Raw genomic sequence first — 24,281 nt, forward strand, 5'->3', positions numbered from 1 at the left:
ACAACGATGCACAAGAAATATTATCATTTCAAGCGTGTTCTTGAAGAGTCGGCACAAATGCCAATTCTGCAAAACCTTCCCACTATAACCTTGTTTCAGACTGAGATGATTGTGTCCCAGAGTGGCACAAATCCCTCATTGGCCCACATTTTAAAGACAGGAGAGACTGCACTTCTCTGTGTAATCATCCCTTAACTGCACATGAAACATTCACTAGAACAGGAAATCAAAAGTATTATCACACAACAGCAGCCCATCCTTTGAATAATCTCCTTCTTCCCATCTCTGCCACGGAGATAGGCTGGGCTCCATGAGTCCAGGCTATTCCAATGGGATCCCAAATGGTCAGCATGTCCTTTTGCTCATTTCCCTGTCACTGCTGCCATGAAACCCTGGTTCTGTTTGGTCTCATGTTCCTGCAGTGCCTCACTGCTATTTATTGGCTCTGCAGCTGGCTTGCTCAGCCAACATCTTTCCATGAGGCCACTCAAAAGGCAATTTCAGAGCTCAAAACAATTTCACTTACACTCTTCAGTTACAGGCTATCACATGTACTTATTATCTGCGTAACTCTAACCACACAGGGCATGGTTCTGGCAGAGAGGCAAACCAGCTAGAAGAAAAATGGACAGATGTTAACTAGCACCAATCCTGCATGGTCAGACCCCACCGTGGGCACAGCAACACAGCCCTGATTCTGGCTGTGGCCTTGTGTGCTGCTCCCCTGCCTCAGAGGGCAGCAGCCAGCAAACATGATCCCTTGCTATCACAACACAGACTACTGATAGGTGCAGTACCTGATCCACAGCAAATGACACTTCACCTCCTGGTTAAAAAGGGAATTAAGATCCACAGATCTGCTAACTTCCTCTCTGATGACCTGGTGTTTGCTTCAAGTAATAGTCTCTTCCTTAATCCATGTGCTAGCTCACTCCAGCTGCGTCCGTGTCCATTTCCTCAAGTTACGCTCAGCTGTGACTCCACTTACAGGAACACGGCTACTGCTGTGAAATGGAGAGATTCACAAGATGACCTCTAAAAACAAGAGCTGTGGCACCAGAGAAAGGGTTGCCAACTAGTTGACACAGTCTTCAATTATGCTGCTATTACACTGAAACACATGTAATGTAGCTGCAGCTTTAGAAAAAAGAACCATCTCCATTTGTGAAATGAAATAAACTGAGTCCTGCCTAGGCTTGCTTTCATGTAGGGCACAAAACCATTAGGCTATGAATGAAATTTCAAATGTTAATGCCTCATCTTGACAAGCCAGGAACAAAGGGTGCGAGACGGTTCGAGCCACGTAGCTGCTGTATGTTGTCAAGTCTATGCCTGTGGAGTGATGAAGGTCACTGCAAAACCACACCATCCAGGAAGCACACACTGCTTGCATTCACCCAGCTTGCCTGGAAAACAAAATTTACCATTCTTCCACTCCTGATCAGTGAAGACTCATTTTGAAAGTACAGCAGGATTTTTCTGTGTATTTTTTAATTTAATAATTAATTAAGTTGGAAGTCTAATGTAAAAAAAAAAAATTAGGTCCCAATTTCTTTCTTTGACCATACAAGTCCTGCAAAATTTTGCCAAAACCTTGTGCATACACATGAATTTTTAATTTTGCCTATGTGGGAAAACCTAAGAAATATAAAGTTAAGATATGGGTTAAAATGTAAAGATTAATAAACAAAGCTGAAATGCACAGAAACAATCTTTCATTTCCTTAAAACCAGTTTGAAGTACTCAGCAGGCAAGGCATTCCATTTGCAATACCAATGTGCATATTTGTGAGTTTCCATCATTATGCACAGAGATAATGGATGTATTTTCTACCTAATATTTAATCTTTCTAACTTAGACATGTCTTCTTTTCACGATCACACAACTCTGGGCTCTAAAATATTGTCTCAGAGTAGTGCTCCCACATTCCTTAAATAAAGCATGTCCACCACTCTCCCAGCAAGTAAAAATTGCTACCCCTGCAAAGAACAGGCACTGCTTTGTTTAAAGGGCATGTTTTCATGGATATGGAGTTCTTGTATTCGTTAAATTGACTGGACTAACAGTTATGAGAATGAATATATATATTCATTCTATACGACTACAACACACAAGGTTAGTGTAAAAGGCCAAAGTACTTTGTCTTTACATATAATATCCAACACCCTCCCGAGATGATTAACACAACAAAGTACAATAAAGAGAAAACTTAAAAAATGTGTTTATTTTCTGTGTAGATACAGCTGAATCCTGAAGATGATGCTCTTCACCCTTATATTTTCACCCTGAAGTACAGTGACCAAAGCAAGAATCAGACAGTCTCCTTCAGTTACAGTTCTGTACCCCTCTAGCAACTTTTGTGATATACACATATCTGGCAAATCAACAGGGGCAAAGAAACAGTTGAGTTTACAGCAGATCATACACCAAAATGGAAATATCTCAGTGGGCTGCACCTTGATATTTCATTAGGACTTTTAACAGCATTTCTATTAATAAATGTTTACATCAAATGCAGTTACAGCAAATTATGTTAATCACAGATTTAAATTAAAAATTACACATAACGTAGTTTTTAAAGTTTTTATTGAATGTAATATTTAAACAATTTCATAAACAACTAAACCATAAAACTGTTTGTTCATGATGCTTCCGATCTTCTATTCTTCCATTTTTCCACATAGAACTTGAATGTCTCCTATAAACAGAGTGGAATAAACAAGTTCAACCTTGTTTCAATTGAAAAGTTACTAATTCTGAACAAAGTCTTACGTCCTGACAAAATCTATTATTCTCTGTCATGCAAAACTAGATCTGTATTGAAGTCTGTATAATTAGGAGAAATACCAGAGAGAGTGAATAAAAGGAAAAGGAAAACCTTGCCAAAAATGCATAATGAAGCTTCTATTACTAAATGCAATAATATAATCAATTTCATTTTTTAAATGAAAATACTTTTTAACTTCAATCTGCAATTGTGACAAAAAAATTGAAACGCTTTTAAAGACCAAGCTGCAGTAGAGAAAAATTGAACAGGGAAATCAGAAAATGAATCATCCCAGTGACTTGGAAAAAACACTCCTATGTTCACCAGTTACATATATGAAACAGACTTCTAGGTTTTAAATTTACAATCCAAATAAAAGTTCAGATTATAAACTATGTAAAGCTGCAGAGAAAAACCACCATAGTTGCTGAAAAGCTAAACCAAATATTTTGCGCCAAAATTTTCTCGAATTCTTTACAAATTAGAAAAGAAAACCACATTTATCATGAAGTAATGTAGAGAAACAGTATATAGCCAGTTTCACAGAATTACAGAACATTTTTTTAGAATATAAAAAGTGGTAAGACAAAAGCAATAAAAAGTTTGCTTAGAGAATGGAAAATATAATGTCTTCAAAATCTGCCTAGCAAAAATGGTACTAATAGACTATTAGTCAAGGGAATGATGGAAAACTATTTGCAGTCTTCACAGATTTAACATCATGCTGCTTGTCACCTTCAAGTAACATGTATTTGCAGAGCTGCATAGGTATCTTGGCAGGGCAGCTAAAAGCAAAGCTGCAATAGAAAAATAATTCCTACAGTTCTAAAATTCCATCCTACTAGCACAGCAACTTATATTAGACACAAAACACTAATTAATGAAAACTAGAAGCCATTAATTGTTACCGAAGCACACATTCTACAAGCCTTTTCAAGTGCAATTTCTTAGATAAATGCCCCAAGGATATTTCATAAAGGTACACCTGTAGATGAGTGCCTGATAAGAAGGAGGTAGTTTAAATATTGTAAGCCCCAAGAGGTTTCATTTCCTTAAGTCAAATCCAATACAAGATTACCACAGCTCCCACAACACCCAGGACTTCATACACTACCTCCTTTGAGCAGTCCCTGCAGAAACCTAGCCCCTATATAATTATTCATGCAATTTATTTTATGAATATTGAACATACACAACTCTGAAGATCTGTTTCTTAATTAGGAAATACTCACAGGGGGTTCAGTGAAAGGGACAGGCTCTCCTACTTTCTTCAGGAAAGCTGCTAAAGATTTCAAAGAGATTTCGTGCAGCTCTATATTCTTCGCTTTTGTTTTCTCATACGTGGCCTTTACAGAAGCAACATCCCCATCCAATTCTGAGGAAAAAAACAACCCAAAGAATCTCAGTGATTACTTGTTTCTCTTTCCACCTCTTTTCACTCATGCTTAACCATCTGCTGCTCAGACATTTGCTTGAGAAGCATGGGATGAAACTGAAGCGACCCTTGACAGTTCCACTGCTGTCCCCGGGGTCCTAGAAGCAGTACAACAGTTCCTAGCACCTTGTAAACATCCAGGAAGCCATCATGTCCAGTTAAATTCATTCTGTTGCCTGGGAGGGAGAACACAAACACCTGCAGTATGGGAGCTGTCTCAGGTTTTACTTGTTCACCTTTGCAAACATCATCTTTGCAGCCATAGGAACTATAAAAAGGAGCTTTGTGCAGAAATGGATAGCCTGTGTCCCTTCCTTGTAAGAAAAAGCTTCCCACTCACATCTGGCAAATGGCTGAGCTCCTTTTTGAATGTGGGAGGCTACTGCAAAAACTGCATGAAATGACAGCTTAATGAAAGCATAGAAATCGTTAACTTTCTACAATTTTAAAATAGATTTATTATGGGAAACACCAACAAAAAGAGCTAATACTTAGATCACATTCAATGGACCACACAAATGTGATTTTAGGTATTTCTTTTTTCTAAAAGGTGTACAGCAAGGATGGTGCATCTCACCAGACAGAAGGAAAGCTAGCCCTGGCAGTGGATCTCAACTCAGGACAAGGACAGGAGTAAATGCCCTTGTATTTTTTCCATCGTGGATGCCTGACAGATGATCAAACTTCTTTCAGCTGTGATCTATATTCTACTATATCTTTCCTAAAAACAAACAATTATCATTTTGTTTGCCCATTTTTTTGTTGATTAGAAACAGTGACCAATTGTGGTAATAACAATACTCTGCCACATTTCATAGCCTTTTCTAATTACAGGTAATAATGGCCTGAGAATAAATGAAAGGAGAACAACTTGTTCTCTCAAAAATTATGCTAATACAAGGTTGTATTTGGCCCAAAACAAGAAATCACGTTCGAAAGCTTATTAACTTTAATATTTTTAAAACAACAGAACAAAACAACTTTGATTTACAAGATCTTACTTCTACCCCTCATGGCTAGAGCACAATCTAAGCCTTCTCATTTTCAGTTGTGCTAAATGTTTTGCTGGTGATCCCTTTAACAGTGAAATGATCAATGTCTCATACAGGTAAGATGCTTGCACAGAATAACGTGGGAACAGCTTTAAAAACTCTTCATGCTTGTACTGAAAGTTTCCTCTAGAACCCGCCAGGAGCCAGGTACATCTCTGCCTGAAGAGAGTACAGGAAGCATCTGCTCATACAGAGTACAGCTTCACGTGCTCAAACACACCCCAACCACTGCTTCAGGTATAGTCAGGCAAGTGATTGATTCTCTGCAATCTCTTCATGAAACTGCTAGACCATCATGCAGTTAGGAAGGACAGGGAAAAACCTAGTTCACTTACAGAATTTTTACTGAGGTAAAAGCAGCAGAGGACCAATGACAGCAAAACGCAGCAAGTACAGTGCTGGTGACGTAAGGGCAATTTTCTGTTTTATAAAAACATGTTAAACAACTTATCCTTCTGTGAGCCTGAACCTATCTGTTACAGGGCTAAACAATTTTTGGTAGTGATTGCTCTTTGCAATGTTACTAAGCAAGCAAATTTTCAAGTTAGACAACACATCATAGGACTTCCACAACTTGATTCAAATATGTAAGTTTGTATTCCTTTAACACTGTATCTTATCCCTGTAATACAACTGGAGGAGTATCAAAGCACACAAGGCAAAGGACTGCAGCACAGAGATGCAAGCTTACAACTGAGTGTTGCCATAGGAGCAGTTGGTTTTTCAAGAGAGAGTCTTGCAAATAAACATACTTAAACAACTTGACTTTTTTAGAGGTGCTCACCTCTGACTTCAGCTATAAAGAGAACTGATGAGTACTTCAACTGCTTATGTGAATTCAAATGAAGGCATCTGGAATATTAACTTTGGCTACATTACACAATGCATAAATAATTTACACTAATAACAATAAGATCGTTTCACTGATAGAACAAATCACTTATGATTTTGAAACACACACACACACACAAACACACACATAAAAGGAACTAATATTACTATACGCTTTGGGGGAAAAAAAGCTAAATTCATTTAAAAAGCCATTCATTTCTACAGCATTTTTCCCACAGGTTAGGATGGATTCTTTCTTATTCCATAAAGCCCCTACTTTAGGTTCTAAGTAAAGCATTCACAGCTTGTATTAGCTGGTTGCTCTTCCATCCTGACAGCTAGGACAGCATACAGACCCAGCAGACTGAAATAAGATAACCTCTGCACCTCTTTATGAACTGTAAAGCAAGTCAGGGCTTGCATGATGTTCCTGTATGTCTCCAGAGTTCTTACTGAAACACTCTCCAAGGACAATCGCTTACCATAACATCTCAAGAGGTGCCGGTACGTCACTACTGGGTCGAGGTGCTCAGGGATCAGTTCTAGAAGCGTCTCAATCCCCTTTGCCTGTGAGATTTAATGCACACACAAAAAGAGCATGACCTTGAAATCTTAAAGAACAAAAGAAAGTCACCAAATTCAGAACAGTGATTGCACTTTGAGATGAACTGTGCTGGTAAGAAAGAATGGTTTGTGTGACTCAAAGTATTTAGAATAATTTCCAAAATTTTCCAGATATGAAACAGTGAAAGAAATGAAGCACAAAATACAATTCATGCAATAAGGGTCTAAAATCCATACTCAAGAATCCTAAACATTAGTATCCTTTTTTTTTCAGGTAGGCAATTAATGTATCAATGAGAATATGGCATGATTTCAACCAATTTAAGATAACTTCAAAACGCTCAGCATCCTTCAGTCACCTAGAGGTCAATGGTAGCTATGATCAATGCTTAAAAGGAGTCAGATCCCTTACTAATGTGCTTTAATTTGGAATCTCCTTCCTTCAGTCTCTGACTGCATTTTTAAATATTCTCAGGTTTTAAATGAAAAGCAGTTTACTGAAATTAAGAACACCTTTATCACACACTACCAACTTTGATGTGTTAGTAAAATTTCAATTTGATGAGCTGGGAAACTTTAGCGTTTTTAGTTCTTTCTTACAGACACCAAATAATAGTGTTTATCACATCATATTTATCATCATCACTTCAACAGTAGAATTTTAAATCTATTCATATTTAATGGCAATTTCCACAAAACATAAATGTGCATTTCGCTCATTTGAAAAAATATTTATTTTTGTTTGTGTAGCAGATGTCTCCTGATGTTGTTCCTCTATGAAAGAGGAATCCATATGGTTTTGCTTGGGTGTGTATTTCAGGTGTTTTTTTGGTTGTTGTTGTTTATGTTGGGTTTGAGGGGTGGGGGGTGTTTGATTTTTTTAGTGCGTGCTAAGGCTTTTTTGTTTGTGTTGGAGTTTTTTTGTTGGCCTTTGGATTCGTGCTTTATTTGTTCTGAGCTTTTTTGTTTTCTTCAAGGGGGCCACAGGAGGAGGGAGGGATAGGACTAGAGCAAGCACATAAAGGACAGCATTTCAAATTACAGGGAATGAGCACAAAGCCAGGAATCTAAACAGATGCTCTGACTAGATACATGTCCAAACCACCATAACAAGTAATATGAAATGTGTCTTTCAATGTAAACACAGAGCATTTTATCAGAGAGAGGCTGAGCTTTTAACTTGCATTTGTATTCGTACAATGTAGCCAATAAAATAAGGACTTTCAGCTTGTGATACTATGCAGTAAAACATTCTAAGCACAATGTTTGTAGGATATACAGTGTAACATGGAAAATGCAGGAAATAACTGAAACAATAGAAAAATATGAAGTACACCCTCCTTTCCATCATGCTCCATAATGTAAGCTGTTTAAATATAACCAGCTCTGCAAATTAACCTCCCCCCTCCCCAAGAAACCCAGTACAGCTGTCAACTGTGAAGTTCAAAACACTTTTAAGAAAGGTGGATGAGATAGTATTCTGCAACATATAAAACTGTATACGTGAGAAAAATACTGTACCTGTCCAGGTTTAGATGCTGATCTAGCCATAAAACGCCCTATAGTTCTCTTGTCCTGAGCTATTGCATTCCACCTCTGAAGACAAAGAAATGATTAATGTAGCAGACATGAGTACGTTACTTACAGACAAAATTATTAAGGTGAAAATTTCCAACTACAGATGCTTAAAACAATATACTACTATTTACACGGTAAATAATTGAATATTAGTTTGACAAGAAAACAAAACAAAAAAAAAACAACTACAAACCAAGTTCATTTCATGCACCTCTTTGGTAAACATTTTAAAAATGGTAGGTATAAAGTTTGTTTAAAACAATAGGGGAAAGAATTAAACTAATACTTCCATATACCACAAAAACGAGGTTTAGGACTGCAAAAGAATGAAAAAGAGAAACACTATTCCTCTCCAATTATACTGCCAAGCATTCACAAGTGAGCTAGGGATCATAAGGTTAATTATACATTTAATAAGGTGTCAGGGAGATAACTGCTCATTTCTTTATAAAAATTAAAATGTACAAAGCAAGTTCTCTTTAAAGTATAATTACCTACACTTATGCATACAAAGGACTGATTTCAATCTCTCTATTTTATAAAAGGCTTTAACTGCAACAGACAGGGTTTAAGGGAGAGAAGTTGAACTTAAAAAAGTTTGAGACAGACCAGATAAAAATCAAAAATCTACCTTACTTTAGAAACAAGGACAAAATAAAATATACAAGACAATATTTATTGTATGTTCCTCAAAGATGTCAGTCTTAAACTGTTAACAACACACAGTGTGGTTTTTTTATCAGCTGCACAATATCAGTACCAAAATGCACAGGAAAAAGAGAATACTGTGCATATGGAAACACAAACCTTGAATTTCCTGTATTTAACCAGTATTGGAAGACATATGCAAATGAGAAATTTTGGGTTATGCCATGATGAGTATTCTGTCTAAGTAAAATGGTTTACAAGCTCTTTAAGGTCCAGGTGAAAAGGCGTGAAGGTTCATTCCTTCAGGCAAACAGACAAGAAGTGGCTTTATGGTGCTAAATAGGGGCAAAGCACTGATGAGAGAAACTTGCAATATTTTATTACCAGTTCTAGACATTCTCACCTACTCTCACCAGCCAGTAACTGCTCTGAGAGGAAAGAGTCTAGTTTGAGAAATGTTATCCACATTATCCTCCCTTTCATGCTGAAATATCAAATCCCTTCTGACTCTCATCACTAATGGCACTCTTCATCCAGACAGTAGCAGACACTGCTGTTTCATAAACTTCTAAATACACTCTTAGATGCATTTCTGAAATCAAGGAGTCTCCATGTATATAGTAATATTTTACATTACAAGCAAAATAATTCATTTAGATTGTTGTTTACTTTCCAAAATATAACAGTGGAGAATGATTATTCCTATCCTCCAGCTGGTGGATTCCTGTTAGTGGAATACTCGATCCACACAGCAGTCACAAATATTCAACACAGCTCAAAGTTTTTCCTGAGCTATAAACCCCCCCATTTTTCTCCCACACACAAAAGTTCCAACTTAAGCTTACCTGTAAATACCGATTTATACCAAGGTATTTTTAAATTGTCCATTAAGATACAATGTATACAATGTTATTTCAAGTTTGCTATAGAGCCATGAATTTAATTCTAACAGTTGGATGCTGTTGTAACAGGTTTCAGGAATATATCCATATTTTTCCATGTTATGGAAAATTTTAGCAGTACTATGATTTTACTTAAAAATAAAAACCCCTTATCTTACAAAAGCAAAAAAAAGTACCCAATTTTCATTTACTCATTCCCTGTCAATCGAAGAGCAATCAACAAATCAGGAAGAGTGAAATAGCTTGAGAATTTTTTTTTTCATTTTGATGTTTCAAGCTATACAGCAAGAGGGTTTTATGGCAAAATTGTAGTCTGCTTTTCATTTAATATTCAGATGACCAGTCTGGCAAAGCACCACACAAAGTAAGGGAATTACAAGTAATACACCTCACGCCGTAGCAGAAGTAACAGAACAGCTTTGTTGGTATTATCAAAATATCATAAAATACACCATGGATGAAGCAGAGCTTTTTCTTGAACAGTTTAAAATACTTAGGACCTGGTAAATGAGTAGCATACACTATCAGGAGATGACAAGAGGCCTTGATTTGAGACGGGAGCCTATGCACACATCAGTCTGACTGCTGGACTGTCACCTGCTTGGATGAGCCCCCTGACAGAGCCTGTTTCCAAGCACCCACAGCTCATCCCACCTCTTGCTTGGCTGGTCTTTAGCTCTGCAAAAATGGCACAAATGCAGCTGTCTCAATTCCTAACATGGCTGAGACTGTGACCCAAAGATCAACATTTGGGTTTAATGCATCTGAGACACTCAAATAGAAAACAAATTCAGCTCTTAATAAACCTTGAATACATTATATACAATATTATAGCAACCAAGTGAAGTCCATAACAAGCAATCATTGCCTGCTTCTGTTTTGCACACTGTACAGCTGTAAGATATTATGTTTACAGCACTTAAGAAATTAGGTGAGAAGTTGCAAGGAAATGGTTTGCAAGAAACAACTGACATCTAACAGAGAACTTGGAGAAAAATATTTGCAATATACAAATACTTTCTTTATTTTCTTCATGTTATTGGAAGACAAAAAAATGCCCCTGTCTCTGGCACACACTACTACTCTCAGTACTAGTGCACGAGCTCACAGTTTGGTCTAAAGTGTGCACTGTTACTCACACTGTAATTCAAATGCATCCCAGTAGCAGCCTATGCTGCACAACACCTCTTTCTGCCAATTTTTCAGTTAACCTTTGAAGAGCTCTAAGCATTTCTGTACCTCTTGTTATGTCATTACCTGTATCAATGATCTGGCATCATCCACTCTGTCTGCACTGATATACTGCAGGAAAAGATCTGTGACAGGTTTGTAAATTCCAAACTGACCGGCCAGTCGTTCTGCCATTGCACCAACTGCAAAATGATGGGCACATAAGGAAAACCTTTCATTGAAAAGCTGCTTTTGTAAACTTCACAGGCATGATTTATGCTGACTGAGCAGGTTTTATGTGTAATAGCTCTTTCATAACACCTCTGTCGAGTCAGAATATTTAAATATCATTGCAATTAACTTACATTTTTCCAAAGCTGGTTCTAATCCTTCCTCAGACACCCTTCTTAACAAATAGGAAATACTTTTGACAGCTTGATCAGGATTCTGTGCACCAGAGATAAGCAGAGGCTCAAGGTATTTCACAGCAGCATCAAGGTCATTGCTAGAAAAAGAGATTGAACTGACTCAGTTTTTGAAATCAAGATTTCTACACATAAAGAAGAAATTACAATAAAGTTTTTGTTTTCTACATCAATTTTGTATTTACCAGTAATAGTTGATGAAAATAACATTGACTAAAACAATTTTATTCACTCAGATACTGTAAAAGTGAGACAATATTAATGAGACTCAATTAATAAATCAATTGATGAATAATTTTTAATGGCCTTTGACCTGTACAAAGTTTAGGTATTTTGGATTCTCTTCCTCATTAAGAAAGAAGAGTTCAGCTTGCTGCTTTAGGAAAATGCATCCTGCAAATTTAGAAGGAAAATTCTAAGCATTAACAGCGGGTGCCTGAATAATTAATGCATGCAGCTTAAGTATTTTTATGCAATGTAATTAATTATTTACCTGATTTTTTCCATGCCTGCCTTTTTGGATACAAAAGACAATACTAAATGTGATTTGGTCATTACATCTAAATGCTTCTAATCTTAAGGCTTAAATATAGTAAGTGCTAATAAAATAATGCAAGAAGTATTCACCAAAGTGTAAACTCTACTTCCAGCATTCTAAAAAGTTCAAATGACAACATCTCTTACCAGTCCACCTAACTAAATTGAAAAAGAAAACTGAGCACAGTGAATGCTTTTAGGTGAAGCAGAAATGCAGCACATGTGAAAGCTAGGAAAAATGCTTTGAAAACTGGATCAGAAACATGGATCTACCAATAAATGAACATTGTATTGGTATAAGAATATATAAGGTGTGTATTATTTACACTGCTCACTCTTTTCATACATCATTAGTTTTGGTACGGGAAAGGCTGATGCTCTACCTGCATACAACAATTTATTTCCTTATTCTTGTCACCAATGTCTATCTTAAGAACACGCTCTGACCTTGCAACACTTCTATGACATGGAAATACAGGAAAATATGCAGCTTATAACACAAATAATGAAGTGTCTCTCCCATCTGAAGCATTTCATTTACATCCAAGTCCATGCACTAGAACTGTGTGCCAAGGACCACTCAGATGTGCTCCCTGGGGCCTGGCATGCCTGAGGCAATCAGGGATCTGTTGTGTACTACAGAGTTCTACAGCTTTCCTGCCAAGTCAGGCACAGGAGGGCCACCTGACAAAACCAGTTTGAAATAAAAGAACAGAATATGTAGGATTCCTGAAGACTGGTTCCTGCAATGTATATTTGAGAAGCTGACCTTGCCCTTTCTCCTCCAGGTGCTTCCCCATGCAGCTTCACCCAAAGGATAAACCAGCACAGAACAGATGTATCAACTAAACCAGAACTTATCAACTAAACCAGAACTGCACAGAGCACAACTGTGAATTAAACAGCTGAATCACAGGATACTGATAGTGTGGGGATAATTATGATAACTAAACTGTGGCCTAAAGCATCAGCTAAGCTTTTATAATTCTTACCAAAAAAAATCCCAAGGAAAGACCTCAGTCCACAGATACACGTCTGACTTTCAGATTTTGAAAGTAAAGACAATAACATTTCAAGAATATATTGCCATTTTAACCACTGAAATGGGTAGTAGATTTTTGTTTCCAAACAAAACAAAACAACAAAATCAAAAACACACCAAAAAAATCTCTGGGGGTTAAGTTTGATGAGGTAATTCCATTTTACCTTCAGATTTCATAGGGCTTTTGATGTAACACCAAGGAAACACTTTACATGCACATTGGAACAAAGGTATCAAAGCTAAATTACAGCACCAAAGAAGACCTTAATGCTTCACAGTTATTATCCCTGTATTTCATTTAATTTTCAACCTCAAATTTGTTTGGGAGACAATACCAGAACAGAATTGCACACTATATTCAACCAGAATTTTAACATCTGGGACACTGCAAAAATGGGAACAGAATGAAATGGATAATGCAAGAGATTTCCCAGCATTCTGCAGAAAAGAATTAAATACATAGTCCTAGAAATACTTACCTTTTAGTATGAGCCAATGCAATTGCATTAGGTATTAGTGAGCCAGAAAAACCAAGTGATTTTGTGATGTCACCCAGGATGTTTTCAAGTACTTGCAGGTTCTTTACATCTCCTTTTTCTGCCAGGGCCTGAATGAGAGCAGTAACTGCTTGTCTAGTAGGCAACACGCCACTGTCAAGCACTCCTTTTAGAACAGCCAAGGCATCTAACAATGGTAAAGAAATGAGGGAAACACAAATCAGACTTTAGTTCAGAAAGCACCCTGCTGCTGGTATTAATCCTACCCTTTTAAAAATATGTAAAGAAAAAAAATTCTTTAAGCCCTTCAATCCTTATAGTGAATTGTAACTTGAACATATAAACACAAAAACTTTCAACAATAATTTAGGTTGAAAGGCTGTAATATCTCATAATATGAAGCTACTTCCAAGATTTGTAACCAGATCAAGGAAAAGCAGGTGTGTCATAAATATCCTTTCTTATGATTTTAAAGTCCTGATTCTTTTCTTCTCCAAACTGCAATCCATTTTCTTTACTAAAACTCAGAAACGTTGTACATTTAAGAATAAATATAGCTTAAAAATGTAGTTCATGACAGAAACTGCTAAAGTATAATACTGAGATTTCCCTTTTTAAGTGTGCATGAAAGCTGTGTTTCCCTAATTTTTAAATAGAACTATGGGACACAAGTCTCCTTGCAAGAACAAAAACGGAGAACTCAACCCTCACCTCAGAAACTCCTAAGATTATAGCAATTACGTATGTTAGAAACACACAAGGTCAATCTCCTGTCCATCTGCCACAAACCCACAGCTGATGAAGTCACCCTCGTTTCTCCAAGCAGAATTCTTGTCAATTGACATTATCCATGAGCAAACATACACAGAAAGACATGCCCCTCTGGTAAAAATCTCTTATTCCTTACCAGCATAGGCAGGATTAATCACAGATGATAATTATAATACCAAGGGATAACACTTCTAGCATAATATACACCCACATGAAACTCCACAGCATTGCCATTCCAATTCAATATGCAGGTACTGCAGAAATCAAGTATTACCCTTTACATGACAGGAAGCAAAAACATCCTGTATGCTTAGCCTTCCTTCACAGGAAATTTTTTTTCTGCCCCACATTCTTCTTTTTTTTAGGGAAAAAAAGGAGCAATACGTGGAGGGGGGGCAGGTGGTGGGGCAAGATTCACAACATTTAAAAAGCAATCTCAGAACACATGCCAAGTTCAAATTCTCTCCTAACTAGATGTGGACCTCTCTCTAGCACAGAGTACAGCCAGCCTTGTCAAGAACAAGGCCAGAGAAAGACTTGAAAACTGCACGTGTGCAGTACTACTGCAACAAGTTAGGTACTGGTAGCACAGTGAATAATTCTACAGGTAACTATATACTTGTGAAAACCAGCCAAGCATCTTTCAAAATGCTCTTCTATAAACTCTGCCAATTTCCTCTGCATGAAACTCAACCTCTGACTCTTTAAAGCAACCTGGTTTTACCAAGTTCTTGCTTGAAGATGCCAGAGCTCTTAGGACTATACTTAGGGGCCTCCATAAAACCTTTTAACTGTACCACATTACACAGCGAAGAATGTTGAACTAAATGAGGTATGTAAGTGGTAAAGCAAGCAGGTTTAACACCAGTGAAAGCCATCACAGGATGTAGGTCAAATGGAGCTCATCAACAAAAGACTACAAAAAAAACCATGCCCAAAAACGTTTTGGGTAATTTGTAAGCCTTAGAAAATGACCAGTATGTCTGAAATACTTAGTAGCTTGCACTTTCAAGGCTTCACTTAGACAAAGACAAGTAGTATCTCTCAAATTAAAACAGAAACAAGGATTAAGTGTGACTACTCAAAAAAATTGTCAGATAAAGTTTGTTCGATGCACAAGATAAAAGAAAATACAATTTTGCAAAGTAATGTAATTCCATAGACTTGAGAAACTTTGCATTGTGCAAAAAGTAAGATCTTTAGAGTCCAGCAAGGAAGAGAGTTGATGTGACAGAGAATTTAGTATGCTAGCTAAAAAAACCCCATGTAGTTAGTGCAATAGACAGGTAGGATATAGAAACATCACTGATGTTCTGAAGAATTTTCATGTGCAGTATTCAGGAAGAAGTGCTAAAATTCATGACATATTGGAGAAGAAAACAGAGAAGATTCATCAGAATAAAATCAGATAGGAAAGTCAGGTGAAGGCCTTGAAAGCTGCAAAAAAAATCTGCCAAGAGCCAAAGGAGCAATGGCATTCACCACAAAGACTTCAGTGGATGACACCTGCCAATGACGTGAAACTGGAGACTGAATGAGGAACAAGACAAGTTTATCAGCCACAGGAAACACAGAGTACAAGTCAGAAGATGTGTCTAAATGCTCATTTTGAGTATTTTAATGTAGCTGCTGTTACATGGGTATGGGTTATTAGCACAGTTTCGCATGATGGAATGAAATAAAATGTAACGATGGCATAACCAAAAATGGATTTTCTTGTAGGCCTTACAAACTCAACTCAAATAATACACTGAATTTGCACATAGTTGCTTTAATGCCTAAAGGTACTGACAAAAATATATATCAAGACTGTACTCAGACTTGCATGGAGACATTGCCCTGCATATACAACTACCAGTGTGCAGAGTTTTCCTCTCTCACAGGAGTTCTAGAGCCCAACTAAATAAGTAAGATGCAACACTGTGGAGCTGATCTCTAGGCTGCAAAGCAACCAGTGCTGAGAAGTAAAACAAAACAACTGTAAACTTTATGCCCATCTTGTTGGGTACCCTTACATACTCTTCAGCCACCATTTTCTATCACTATCATCGTTGTTACATTAAAAAGAAAACCAAACAGAGTCATTTTGTTACTGTTGGTATCGAGAACTATTAAAAAGTATTTGATTAAGTTTTTAAATCAATATTATAATCATTTAGTTCACAATCATGCCCATTTAACAGTCAATTTAACTCATCTGGTATCTCACACAACCAACACAATATGCAAGAAACAACTGCTGGGAATTGTTTCAGATGCTCTAAAGTATGTTAATTTCCAAAGCAAAATGACTTGTGCTGTGAATTTTAACGCACTTGAAAGCCTGTACTTTCTCTCGTTCTGGAGCACAAATTTTGCATGTCTGAAGAGCTGTGATTCATCTTAAGAAAACCCATCTTGTGTTAAATGGAATGGAAACTGGACTAAGTGGTCAAATGACAAGTACATTCATATTCAAGCTGTATTATAAATGCATGTACAGTAATTTACGTCTCTCAGCTACCACAAAAGGCTCTTGATAAGCAGGTAATTTGCTAAATGGACTCCTTTATCCAAGTATTCGAAGGGCGTTACAAGAAAAATCTGCAGAGGCATTAATGTGACGTAAAGGTCAAGCATTGTGACATACCTTTCAAATAATCCCGCCTAACTTGCGATATGATGAGGAGGCTGCTGGCAGCACTGTTCAGTGTGAAGCCCTTGATGTGGGTCTCAGCACTAAAAGAAGCAGACATTTAGAAAGGAATTACTGACATGCTTCTGATACGATAATAAATGGTTGAGCACCAAGGTGAAATTATAAAAACTACTGTTCGTATGTTAAAAATATTGCTGCAAAATATCGACCTGGAGACAGCTTTTGTGTTATCCTGTCAATGGTTATAGAAGGATAATTTTTTTTTGCATTCTGACAGATGACAAAGTTGGAAGTGAGCAACAAAAGAAACAAAGTACAAGATTTTTTTTAAACAATCGGTTCAGATTCTTGAATGCTGACATATTAGATGACTAAAATAACTGCATGCCCTGCATTGTTCTGTTGTATCCTAAGCTGGATACTTTTTCTTCTTTTTTCAATAGTCACCATAATTATAAAATATAAAACTATTCTTTCAGCAATAAAAATGAAACATTTATTTTCAGCACTGTATATTTTAAACATAAACTAAAGCATATTATGAACTAACACCATATCATTTGGTTGATTAATTTTCAAATTTCTGTCATCTAAATGTATACAGGTTTTAAAGTGAACATCCTACATTTGCTGCCTTAGCCACATTAAAATTGTATTTCGCTTATCAATTCCTTGTCTCCTGTAATACAAAACTTCATGTATGTACAGCAACGACAGCCTTTACTTTAGTAACCCTGCTAATGCTTTTCTAACACTCTGGAAATCAGTCAAGAGAGAGACTAACCAGCAATCACATTGGTCTTATACTACACAAAATGTTCCTGCTCCTAAATGACATATAGCCAAGCCCCATTTTCAATATATAAGGATAACTTTACAAATGTTCATTTCTAGATTACAAAATCTCTACAGAGCAAAGGGGGGCATTGCCATTTACCATATCAGCAATCAAGATAAACCTCACTGATCATCTTGTGGCAAACAACTGAGCAGCCTACCTACTTGAACTTAGGGGCTGAGCGGATTGGGAGGTAAGCAGGGTCATTGCTAAATTGTTCTCCTCAATCCCAAGAAAATCCTTCACATTGCACACAATATGACTATCCTCTCAGTCACTTTCAGCCTTCCAGGCTCACAAATGCAGTCACTGGACTCAGGATTTTCTTACTCTCCCAACCAATCCCCTTAATCCCTGCCTAAGCACCCACTGCTCAGTTCCGCCTTTTTTTTCCCTTTGTCCCATCTGTCAAAGCCCTTAAGTCAACAATTCATGCATGAGACTGTAAATTACATATAACAAAGGATTTACTTTCTCCAATCTTCCAATCTTTAGTGTGATTAAATAGATGTTAGCTACTATTACAGAACTAATCCATCATTCCAATACTCCTAAATTTCTATTTAAAACTCCTTGGACTAAATGCAGTAAATATTCCTCAGAACAGTTCTAGAATGTGAAAGCAACTACATTTGGGTTGACCAACAGATCAGTAATGTTCTGGGATGTCTGGTGTTTGTTTCTTTCAAAGGTGGTGTAGGACTGTTATTCACTTCTCCCACATTGCTTCCTCACAGAAGTTTTTCAGTTCTGGTAACAGGGGGACGTCTGGAAGTTACTGGACATTTTTAACTTATGAAAAAAGGAGTTATTTTTTTGCCTATGCTAATGTGCAGAGAAAGACTATCTACATATTATTTACCTTTCAAATTTAGCTTCAAAGAGTAAAATGAGTAATATGTGTCTAAATGAAGGTAGCTTTCCTGTATTTTATGAAAATATTAGAAGCTGCACAAGTTTCAGGCCACTGCAAACATTTAGGCTTTGCAGAAGTGATCTCTTTTTAGTATGAGGCTGGAAAAATTCTGAAGCACCCAGAAATGTGTGCTAAACACACAGATTTGTTATTCCTCAAAAACAGGCACACACACAATCACTTTCTCTATTTCAGTGAATTACTTGGAAGCTTTTAAAAATGCTTAATATAAGCATCATTTTGTTACTAGAAAAAAGCTACATAGATACACCATGAACACGACCAATATGAGGCACTTTCTGTCCTTATGCAACAATAAGCTGTTACAAGATCCTCAGATTGTCATTATTTGGCATTTCTATGCTACAAGATGGAGTAGAAGAGTTGGGAAAAGCATGGAGGTTGTGATCTCAGTTGGCTTTGACCAGTGACCAAGAAGAAAATCTCTTATAAAATCCTATTACTTTACTCCTAAACACCTTAAACTTCAGAGGCTTAAAGCATCTCTGACCTCTTCAGTCCTTCAAATTATTTTTTTTCCTGAATTTTTGAATTTACGTACTGTAACACTTATCTAAAGCGACAACTCCGAATCCTTGAAATACTAGGAACAAGCCACCAACTTCTTTCTTCCAATCTGCAAATTACTGCTGGTATTATGCACTACTTTGCACATCTTCCATACAAGTGTGTCTGAGCTGTAGAGCAGGGAAGCAGATCCATGTACAAATCTTCAGTGCAATGTTTTAAGCTTCTTCCCTGCAGAACCTTTCAACACATCTTTAGATACTCGAGTATTTTCTCTGTAAAAAATGACTTAATTTTATCAATGTTCTTTGTACTCCCTAAAACATCTCCCCTCCATCTTCTATATGCAAAGATTTATCAGTTACTTGCATTACAGGGAGATTAATTTGATAAACTGATTTTGTTTTCCCTTGATATAAGCCATATATCCCGCAGGCATAAACATTACTTATTAACGTTAATAGTTAATTAAAGCCCCGTTGCTGAGAGCTATTTGAAAAAGCACTGTGAGTGCAGAATTCAAACACTTTCTCAATGAAAAATATTTCTCAGTCTAAACACTTTTAAAGAAAACGTTAAAATAATCAACATCATCTTACAGTAGACTGCTCCTGGACATCAGAAAGTTAAGCTGGCTCTAAAAACTATTAGGTTTTCTTACAGTACTCTATGCATTAGGTAATTCACCTACAAGCATTTTCAAATCCACTGTATTCATTCAGTGAGCACACTTAATGACAACCACCAGTCTTGTTTTGGTTGAATAAATTGAAAGACTTAAAATCCTTAAACCTAAATTCTTGTTCTTCTGAACTCTACATTGACAAGTCACAACACTTTAAAGCCTATAACCTGACCAGAACACACGTTACAGGCAATAATTAAAGCAAGTGCCATACCATACAACTCACTAAAGGTTAATTCGATTCCTTTCCTTCTAATAATTCCTGACAGCAGGTTGGATTTATTTCAGAAGTGTAAGAGTTGGATCTAAGGTTTATGGTCATCTCCTAGCCACTGGCATTGCAGTCAAACGTACCATTTTGCATTTGGCAGGCAGCCAGCTGCCAGGGAGTGTGGGCAGGGTAAGACAGCAGCAGGGACAGGCATTCAGGGGAAGGCTCACGGGCAGCTAAGTGAAGGAATCTTGTCTGTTTGGATATTGCTCTAAAGAGGAAAAGGCAGACTGCCAGAAGGGTAGACTTTCAGCTCTGATGCCAAGTGCATTTGTTCAGATAGTTATTTGAAATGAGTTATTAGCAATACACACTGTCACTCTAGTAGCTTTTTAAAAATGTGGCATATCGCCCTCTGAAATGCTGGTGTATTTCTTACCACAGGTCCTAATCACTAGTCATGACCTGTTTTCCCATTAAAAGATAAGGACTCACCTGAAAATGATCCAGAAATTATTTAACCCCTCTCTCTGAGCGAATAAAAATCCCCCAAACAAAGAAAAGCCTTACATGCGTTTCACGTCAAGGGCTTCATCAAGACAATTCTGTGCTAACAATGCTTTTATCAGGATGTCACAGGAACGATGATCAGACTCGTCCTTCTGCATTTTCTTGAAAATATTGTAGGCCTCTAAAAAAGAGTAAGAAAGCCAAAAGGAAATGTCATACTGCAAGAATGTTGATCACAGCAAGAAACCACCTATTCATCGAAAAAGGTCCATCTTAACTCTGTGTATCCTTTGCTTACATCTTTAAGCCCAGAACCGCGGATCACAGCTTGCTCCCAACTGCCTGTATACAAACAATCAACACACACTTCTACAGGAGAAAAAGTTTGCTACTGCTCTTCCTTTATATGTGGCTGTTGCTTCAATACCAAGATAGCTGGTTAGAAGGGGAAGACTCACAATTTTTAAAGCAACACCTAATTCTGGGGTATACAGTTACACTGTCTGGTGCACGATCATAACAGCATTTAACAAATAATATAGGAGGCGATTCCAATATGGGGAGATCAAATTATTTGGCTACGACAAGATTTATACAAAACATACAATTTACAAATATACAGATATTTAGCAAGTAAACTACACTGCATTTGTTTGACTGATTAACAGTTTTATTTCATGCATTCACAATAACTGTCAGTGTATGAAAAGATGTTACCAAAAAGGGGGAAAAAATGATAAGCACAGTTTTCAGTCATTTATTTTTCTGAAACAAGATTATGCAGCTATAAGCATGCAGCCAGAACTGCCATCCACGCTCTAACATATACTAGAAAGCTGTGTTAAGAACCACAAATGATCTTTTACATCTAAACAGTGATTACACATTTCTTTTAATGACTCATGAAATAATCCCTTTGCTAATTCAAATCATAGCCACAATAACCTTTAGAACTTATCAGAAATAGTTGGACTATCACCACAAATTTCATAGCTAAGCATTAAGCTTTTTCCTTCTATTTTGAAAGTAAAGATGAAGTCAACTCATTTGAATGTTAATGTCATAAGAAGCGTCACACTAATTGTACTTAGTACAGTGTGTTATGGAATTTAAATCAAAACTGTTGCTATGCCTTTCAGTTTGCATCTTTAACTTCTTCAGCCAAAAAGTATACACAAAAACCTCCTGAAATGTAGGCACAAAAATGGCTATGCATAAAATTAATTATTTACACCTCACAGACTCCTACACTGAGTTAGTCATTAGAATTGCCATGGCCATTCACAATCTACTTTGTATGCTTGAAACTTTGTTAAATATATATATGAACAGAAATAATGGCTAACAGACTCTTAGTAAAAATTAAATTCACTTCTGTGCATTTGAGTTTCATGTACACAAGAGAGTCTGACATGAGAATCTGACATTGCAAGAGCGATTGCACTGCCAACCAAAAGAGCAATGGAACAACAGGACGACATAAGAAAGGTCCTGAAATCCTCCACCACTTTTACTTAGAGGTCTGAAGTTAGTTTGGCCTGAAGCAATGTGATGAACTCTCTTGCCTGCTCAGATGCTGATCACCAGCATTCATAGTGTTCAAGTTTAAATTCAGTGGCAAGACATTTTTTCTCCCACTGTTCTGAAATCTGAGGTACCAGTAGACCAGCAACCACATCCAACAAGAACAATACCCCTCCAACCGGTATAACTGCTACAAATGCAACTACTGATATAAAAAAATGTAGCTGACTGGTGATAGGTTTGGTCTTTCTGCTCATAAACCTCTGTTTGAATTCCAATATTTTAAGGCCAAAAATTCCTTATGTTTAGAGACTCCTACAAAAGCTCTACTGTCTTCAGACTGAACTCAGATTTCACCCTGTGTTTAAATATTATTTTCATCAGTTGGGTACAGAAATGGACCTTGCCACTAGTGGTCGTGATGTCAAGCATATGTTACCATCAATTATCACAGTCCATAACATGTAAGATCTCCTTCTATAAGGATTTATATGTAATTTAATTTTTTTTTTCATAATGACAAGTTCAATGAAGAATTTAAAGTATTTCTATCAATTTTGTTGTGTATGTCAGTCCTAACCTTGGAATGATCACCCTATTCAGATTTTTTTTCTTAACTTCATTTTGCATCTCTGCAAGAAGCACGTTTGAAGTATAACTAAATCAATCTTGAATTCAGACATATGCCTGATCAGGTATTATCAGCTTATTACTTCTTCAGATGGCATCTAAAATTATTAAAATATATTAGCATTCAAAAGAGAAATTTCTTGGTTTCAAAATCATATTGTGTTATACCAGCTATTTCAAGTAGGAAGATTTGCTAGAAAAGTGACAACTTGCCAAGAAAGTCTCAGTTCCCAAGACAGTCAAATCTGTTTCAGCAATTGTGACTGTTTGGGATATGTGTTACATGATCCCCTAGAGTCAAGTTCTCACACGGAGGAATCAAGACAAAGATGAAAATATGACTTTGCATAAATCAAATTCTCTCACTTTGGAGAACAGATTATCAAAACGTGTCAGACTTGGTAAGTTCATTGAATAATTACATAACTAGATTGAGTTAATCTTTTTCCCATCAAAAAGCTGCCCTATTACATTCACACCAAAATTACATGATACTGTTGTATAAAAAAAGGCAACAACTTAGTGTTTTTAGGTTTTTTTGAGGCCAAGAGAAGTTTTCCAAGAACATAAATGATTTTCCAACATAGTTGGAACTTTTTTTCCCCTTCATTCCCAAATGCTCTAGACCACCTTCTCTCAAATACTGCACCTTTAAATAAAAGAATATGCAGAAGGGATTTATTGCTAAGTTCAATATCCAATGCTATCACAGAAGTTGTATTTACTAATTTTGTTTTAAACCAGTCTCCCTGCAATGTCTAAGGGATATTTATTTCGTTTCCTCCTGCTCTCCAGTTGATCATTTATGATAGCAAATGCACAGGACTCTTTCCTAGTGAACATGTCATGAAGCACATCCCCTTGATTTCGTCTGATTTTCAATGAAATTATTTCTGCATTTCTCATTTTCTTACGATACCCAACAGTTACCAGGATGAAGAAGTTCCTGAAAACAGAATGCCTGCCATAATGCACTACTCTTAATTTCATATACAGAATGCAGAATGTCCAGACTCAACTTTAGACTCCTAATCTAAACCAACTGAGTATTTACACTGAATAACTCTAGACTGTAATTTCACTAACAATGTAAGTTAATGTCTGAATGACTGATACATTCTTCTTTTAAAAACTCAGAGCTTAAAAATCTGTGTCCAACCCATAAAATATACCCATTACACTTAGAGAAGAAAATTACTAGGTGTCTTGCATTTATAAATCTTTCTCATTCACCAAAATTAATTTTTAAACCTATTCTAGGTTTAAAAATAAATTATATATTCTATACTGCTTTCAAGTGAGGTTCCTAGTTATTTACTATAGTATAAATGAAGAATGTAAGTATTGCAAGACTATTCAAATAGTCTGCACCTTGGAAAATACTAGAAATGAATTAATTGGGATCAAGGCTCTTCTCGGTGGTGCAGAGCAATAGGACAAGAGGCAATGGGCAGAAATGGACGCACAGCAGGTGCCACCTAAGCATGGCTGTGCTGCTGACTGAACACTGGACAGACTGCCCAGCAGAGTCTCATCACTGGAGATCCTCAAGCATCCTGTTCCATGTGCTCAAGGATGAGAC

The 24,281-nt window shown here is 36.8% G+C and overlaps 1 protein-coding gene across 2 annotated transcripts in view; it reads right to left on the reverse strand.

The window, feature by feature from the left end:
- Nucleotides 1–2,205: 2,205 nt before the first annotated feature.
- LRPPRC (leucine rich pentatricopeptide repeat containing) overlaps nt 2,206–24,281 on the reverse strand; it is an 87,755-nt gene continuing 65,679 nt past the window's right edge. For both annotated transcript variants that reach the window (XM_063390797.1, XM_063390796.1), the window contains exons 30-38: nt 20,606–20,726; nt 16,849–16,937; nt 13,431–13,635; nt 11,313–11,452; nt 11,035–11,150; nt 8,171–8,245; nt 6,568–6,652; nt 4,000–4,142; nt 2,206–2,698 (exon numbers count right to left, since the gene is read on the reverse strand). In XM_063390797.1, the coding sequence (XP_063246867.1) occupies nt 2,642–2,698; nt 4,000–4,142; nt 6,568–6,652; nt 8,171–8,245; nt 11,035–11,150; nt 11,313–11,452; nt 13,431–13,635; nt 16,849–16,937; nt 20,606–20,726 (1,031 nt within the window). In that variant the 3' untranslated portion in view covers nt 2,206–2,641. The remainder of the gene's footprint in view (nt 2,699–3,999; nt 4,143–6,567; nt 6,653–8,170; nt 8,246–11,034; nt 11,151–11,312; nt 11,453–13,430; nt 13,636–16,848; nt 16,938–20,605; nt 20,727–24,281) is intronic.

Source organism: Prinia subflava, chromosome 2, assembly GCF_021018805.1.
Source record: "Prinia subflava isolate CZ2003 ecotype Zambia chromosome 2, Cam_Psub_1.2, whole genome shotgun sequence".
NCBI lineage: Eukaryota > Metazoa > Chordata > Aves > Passeriformes > Cisticolidae > Prinia > Prinia subflava.